Source organism: Micropterus salmoides, unplaced genomic scaffold, assembly GCF_014851395.1.
Source record: "Micropterus salmoides isolate LMB-PRFRI ecotype aquatic unplaced genomic scaffold, ASM1485139v1 Ms_hic_scaffold_11, whole genome shotgun sequence".
NCBI classification, from domain to species: domain Eukaryota; kingdom Metazoa; phylum Chordata; class Actinopteri; order Centrarchiformes; family Centrarchidae; genus Micropterus; species Micropterus salmoides.
Genome location: NW_024040152.1, coordinates 4,589,474 through 4,595,899, shown reverse-complemented (window position 1 = coordinate 4,595,899; position 6,426 = coordinate 4,589,474). Strand labels below are relative to the sequence as shown.

At 36.7% G+C, this 6,426-nt stretch overlaps 1 protein-coding gene across 2 annotated transcripts in view; it reads right to left on the bottom strand.

The window, feature by feature from the left end:
* Nucleotides 1-352: 352 nt before the first annotated feature.
* Nucleotides 353-6,426, bottom strand: part of atg5 (ATG5 autophagy related 5 homolog (S. cerevisiae)) — a 39,593-nt gene continuing 33,519 nt past the window's right edge. For both annotated transcript variants that reach the window (XM_038710515.1, XM_038710516.1), the window contains exon 8: nt 353-2,319. In XM_038710515.1, coding sequence (XP_038566443.1) covers nt 2,183-2,319 — 137 coding nt within the window. In that variant the 3' untranslated portion in view covers nt 353-2,182. The remainder of the gene's footprint in view (nt 2,320-6,426) is intronic.

The window sequence follows — 6,426 nt, the reverse complement described above, 5'->3', positions numbered from 1 at the left end:
AGGTTACATTTTCAATTTCATTTTCATCTTCACCTTGTGAAGAGAAAGTGAACGAAACTGAGGTTAAGCTGACAGCATTATGGACACAAATATTTCAAATGAGAAATAAGTTTACCTGTAATGTAAAAACAGTTTAATATTAAATATGCAGGGTTTTTTTTAGTGCACATAGTGATTCGGGACAGTCCGCAAACCTGACCTTTGAAGCCTTACTGCTCTCAGGGTAGTGATTTGAAATGTGTTTATTGTGCAGTTTTTGTCTTCATAATAAATAACTAGATTCTCTGAAAATTAAATATTTGAATCAACTCACTTTTATTTTAAACCATTAGGGAGAACAGTGTCAGCTGAATGCTTTAAGAAATGTTTTATTTCAGTATGAACAGATGTACACAATGTGGAAAAAATAACAACAACAAAAAAGTATGATTAATTAATTATGGTCTCAACATCCAGTAAAGTAATGCGATCTGGGAAGCTGTCAACTAAAGTCATTTGTATATGCTTTAGTCAGTTTTGTTTGTGTCCAAGAACCACAATTTTACAATGAAAGCATATGTAGGACGTGTCAAACAACTGTGGCTCCCAACAGCCTGGAGACTTAATGCTAATGCGGCCTCATTATCTAAGCTAAGTTCTTAAAATTAAACAAAACCAGATGCTCAATTAAGTTTGGCAGCAGACAAAGAGGCTCGGGCCAAATCTGACAAAACAGACAGTAAAACAGCTAAACTCTGTTGTACTGATGGAGAGAAATCAACACCTGTTACTGAAAACTTATGTGCAGTTTTTTTTTTATTCATGACATTTGAACCAAATGCTTTGGCCTCATTAATAGTTTGTTCACTCTCAAAAGATATCCTGTGAAAATCCAATATCTCCGTCGATCTTCTGCAAAGATAGTAAGACAACAAAACAAGTGCAGACTTGTTCTCAGCTTAAACACAAATGTTGTTTTTATTAGCACATCCTTCAGCATTTGTTTTTGACAGTTGTAGAATCCCATCACCCAAAGAGTAGGATGTAACCATTAAAGGCTAATTCAAGTTTATTTCAACTATTAAAATCAGACCAAACTCGTATGAAACTGGAATTTCTCTTAAAAGGGAAGATGAAAAATGAAAATAAACATTAATTACACGTTTTTTGAGTCAAGTACCAGGTGATGATACTTGTTGCTTGTTAAGTTGCTTTTTCTAATAATTCAAAATTAGATGTTTATCTCAACAGTGGCACCAGACACTCAGTCCGAACCAGACCAGAAGTGTGCTGGGAACAGTGCGAGCAAGCACATGCGTCAAGTCAATGCCCTCAGAGCTCCAAAACAGCTCGTCTTCATCTCATTCCAGCTCACTTTGTCAACTGAAGTCAAGTCTTAATGCAAGAGACCTAACCAACAGAAAATCCTCTGAAAGAAGTCAAAAACAGACCACCAGGAGTTCCTGATGGTCCTGAGTTTTTGTAGATGATTATGTTTGCAGGCTGTGATGTAAACTCAGAGTAACTTTGTGAGTCCAGACGTTATTTGCAGGGAGGACGATGAGGAGGACGATGAACGTGTTAACTAAGGCAACTTCAGCAGGACTGGATACGCCTCTCCCCAAATCCCAAACAATCCTTTCTCTCTGTACAGGACAGTCTTTGTCTTGGAATGGAAAAAAAGAAAGATGTATGGCAGGATGAAAAAACGAGGGATCCGTTCACCTCCTCTCCTCGCCTGGAGATGATTGTTAGCTCGGAGAGGAGTAGAAGAGAGGAGAAGGAGATGTGAGATAGAAAAAGGGAGAGATCCTTTGCTCATTTAACCAGCTCCTCACCTGAAGAATTGTCTTTCCTTTCAGGGGCAGAGGAGGAAGAGAAGATCTTTTCATTCTCACCTCATATAAACAAGTTTTCTGAGGGGGAAAGAGGAGGAGTAGTAGTAGTAGTAGTAGTAGTAGTATTGGTGGCGGGAGGATTAGAAATATCAATTAACAAGATGAAAAAGGAGCTTTGTTAAATACCTCCTTCACATCCTTTGTTCATCATTGACAAGATTGTAAACTCCTTCTCGTTAAAGAGTCTGTTAGTTCAGAGTTTCCAACGTTTAGCGCTTCCATCACCCAGTTACCCAGCCGGCCGGCTGGTCGGCTGGCTGGTCGGTCGGTTGTCACAGTGACAGTGAGGAGTGGTAGGCGTGGCCTCAGTCGGTTGGGGTTGGAATGACGCAGATGTGCAGGAAGTTGTCAGGGTGGCTGAGATGTTCGCTGAGCCACTGAAGAGGAGTCTCCAGCAGCGGTTCGATACCGTGGATCACCACCTGGTAACGCTTCTGCTCACCTGGATGAAGACAAGGGCAATTCAGTTTATTAATTTAAAAAAATAGCTAGTACAATCTTTTAATTCATCTCTCTCATCTCACATTTACTGGAAGGCCGACTTCAGATTTAAACAGTAATTATGTTGTACTATGTTTTTTTGTTTTCTGTATTTTTATATTTTCCTCTTTATGTTAGTATATTTTAAAAGTTTCTCTCTGTTTTACTTTGAAGCAATTTGCTTGGTTATTTTATTTATATATGTGGAAGTGGAAAAAAGAAGAAAAATGGAAGAGAAGAAGGGGTTGAGGAGAGTAAAAAGACAGATTTCATCAGAGAAATGAAAAGGTTTGGAGAGATAGTGATCCATGGAGGTGGACATAAGAAGAAAAAGACAAGAGGATAAAAGTAGAAGACAGAAAACAATGATGAAAGTAAAAGAAAGGTTGAAGAGGAAATAAGAACAAAAAGGAGAAGAGAGAGATGGAGAAAATTAAGACTGGTAAAGAAATTAAGAGTAGAGAGTAGAGGAGGAAATGAGTAAGTTCAAAAGCAGCGGAGGGAAGGAAAGGAAATAAGAAACAGGGTGAAAGGTGATAACATGTCACAGGAAAAGAGGAAAATAGTTGAAAGGGAAGCTGAAGGAGAAAAATGAAGAAAGGCTGCAGGTGAAAGAAAGAAAGAAGAAAGAGATGATAAAAAGGTAAAGATAAAGGGAGCAATGGTGGAGAGAAAAGAGGAAAAGAGATGGTTACATGAGGTGAGAGAGACCACATCAGACACTACAGTAATACCACTGGTGTGGTGAGTGAGAGAGAGGGGGAGAGAAAGTGTCAGTGTGTGTTCAGTTATGAAGGAGAGTAAAGCGGCAGTTGATTGTTTTTGTGTTATGTCGTTGACAGGATTCGATTATTTAACTTTCACTCTAACAGTTTGAGGTTTCAGTGTGCGTGTGTGTGTGTGTGTGTGTCTAGCTATGACGGCCTCCTGTTGCTGACCCCGCCCACTGCTGAAAGGCCACGACCGCAAATCGTCCGTTACGAGCAGTGACTTTACCAACCATCAGACTTCTGATGATTCAGTGACATTCGGGGAGCCTCAGAGTTCGAGCTTACATTTTCACTTATAATCAGGACTTTTATTTTTTACTTTTACATAAAACCTGTGTAACAAATGGTGTGTAAAGTCACACAGACATGAGCATTTACCAGGCAGGAAGAGACAAATGAAAGACACTACATAGTTGCATTGTGGGAAATGTAGGAGAACATTTGAACACTGTCTTTTATTTCTTCAAAATAGAAACATAGAACAAGGAACTACAAGAAACCACAGCATATTTAAGACCTTTAAAATTACATTTGACAATAAAATGCTACTGTAATCTGCAGCAAGGCTTTCAATTAAGATGGACACTGATTTTTAACATATTTTCAAAAATCATATTTATTTAAATGGTTGATATCTCTGAAACAGATAATGTTATTTAGAGCTCCCTGAAATTGCTGAAGTATCTCATGCTCAAATTGACATTAAAGCTTGACAGCTCTTTAACAGCAGAGTTCATGATCATTTCAGGACTTAAAAACAGAGTTTAAGCACGCGTACAGGTTATTAACATGTTCTATTAAGCGCTTTAGATGATAATTCCTACTTACATTTCCCTTCTTAAATTCAACAAAAAATACTTAAAATGCCAATTTTATGAGCAATTTAATGTAGTCTGGATTCATTCAGTCATTTGTTTTGTTTATTCTCTTTTTTTATGTGAGGTCAAGTGGTTGCACTTGTTTCTAATGCAAATCTGTCAAGCAAAACTGATAGTCTCAAGTGATTTGTTTACATTTTACTTTGACTTCACCAGAAACCAGTCAAACCTTGCTCACCTGTTTAAAGACAAATAAGAATTTAATTTCACATCCAGGCTGGTTCATGTTTCGAGACAAATATTTTTGAAGCGAACAGGCCGGAAGGTGACAAATGTTTTGCTCAGCTGTAAAACAAAAACTATTCGTTTAACATAGTTCTTAAACAGTTAATGCAGCTGTCTTCAGTTTGGTTGGTTTTGGAGATGGATATTTTAATTTATGCTTTAAATTTAGTTTAAAATCTATATATTGTTTGTTAATTAATTTTCAGTATTTTTATATTTAGCATTTCAGCTTCTGTCTAATTGTGACAATTCTCCTATACAATCAACAACTGTATACAAACAGGATGTTCTGTGTGTGCGTGAGAAAGACAGACAGTGGTGGGCCTTTTCCCGTCTATCACACACATTCTCACACACACACACACACAGGTTGTCCTCATTCACCACTGGTACATGACATTGTGGCTCCACGTAATATCAGGAGGACGGTTGAGACAGAGCGTTAACTGACGGTCTGAGAAGCAGCTCCACCCTACACCTGCTTACTGGCTGGCAGAGAGGAACATGCACGAAACTAATGTCAGGAAACAATGTGCTCAGCAAAGGTTTTCTTCTGAACATTACAGATGTGCACATGAAGGTCAAAGGTGGGAGTAAGGGGCGCCTCTGCTGGTGGAGTAAAATAATGAAATCAATTATTGGTATTTATAACAGAGTGACAGTTTTCAGATCGCTAGAATCTGCTAGGCCGCTAGAGTCCAAAGCAAACCAGTTATATTTAACAGTTAAATTGATATTTCAATGAACTAGGGTAGAGGTAGATCACAGACAAAGTAAAATGTAGGGCATATATCCTCTGCAGAAAAAAATGAAATTAAAATAATATTTTACAAACTAATTTAAATTAAGTTTGGTGACTGAAGGGAGTTTGGTGAAGAGTGTAATCATTTATGTTGCTGAATTAAAAATAAACAGTGACTGTGATTTTTAGCAGCTGTGGTTATTTTTTAGGGTCACTAGAGCAACGTACAACAGTGGTGGAAGAAGTATTCAAATCAGACTTAATTGAAATTTTGAATGCTTACTTTACTATGTAAACTTTACTATGTTACTTTTATATGTAATGCAGTATTTTAATACTTTAATGCTACTTTTGCTTTGGTAAAAGTACAAAGTATCAACAACTATCATCATATCAGGATAATATTTTATAAACTTATATATTTTGTACATAAATTATTCATTTATAAAGTAATATATAAAAGTAATTATAGCTCTTAAATAAATGTTGTGAAGTATAATGTAGTAAAAAATAATACTCAAGTAAATTACCTAAACATTTTACATACACAGTACTGTGTTCTGAGTTTCACCACTGGGTAAAGGCCATGCAGATAAAGGAAGGAGAAAACCAGTTAATTCAAAAACAAAGCATTATAAATGTGTGAAATTTTACCAGAGCCTGGTGGAAGGTGGCCTTTTTGGTAGATTGAAAACAAAATCTGCCTCTTCACTTTCCCCGATAAATTTATTTTAAACAAATAACTGTCAAGTCAAGATTGAGTTCTCAGTGGCATTGTTGGCTTACTGCTCTAAAACCACGGAGCCCACAAGGTTGAAAAAAAAAGAAACCAGCGCACATTTTAAACTATCACTGTACATGATGCGATTTCCTTTTGACGGAAGGGAGTTGGGTTTTGCAGCCTTATGACAATATCTAAGGTAAGGCAGTTAGAGACTAGAGAATGCTGGAGTTGAGCAGCAGCTGAAGGAGCATCAATTGTAAGAAGGCACTAAAATTAATTAGGTTTAAGCACTGAAAGTATTGCAAAAGACAGTCCAATTATAAACATGAATTCAATGAGAGTGTTATCACTGAAAGAAGCATTAGAACGTACTTATAGGATCTGAGATGTACATTGAAATGTATCAATTAAAGTATGCACCAAAATAAGCTGAAGTGATCTAAAAGGAGTTCATCAGTTGATTTTTTTTCTTTATTTTCCATAAGTGGAAGTGGATTTAGAGCTGTTCTCTTCGCCAGACAAGCTTGTATTGATGTGTATTATCCAACAAAGTGGATGACTGAGAATCTTCATAGACATATTGATGTGTATTGATTATCTACAACTACATTTTTTAAATATTATTTACTGTTTGCAGCACCACTTAAAGAAGGTGTTATTAGAGTATTCTTTTTCTAATTGGTGTTTGCTTATTTTATTGTTAGAATATGACAGTTAAGCTGCATCTGTC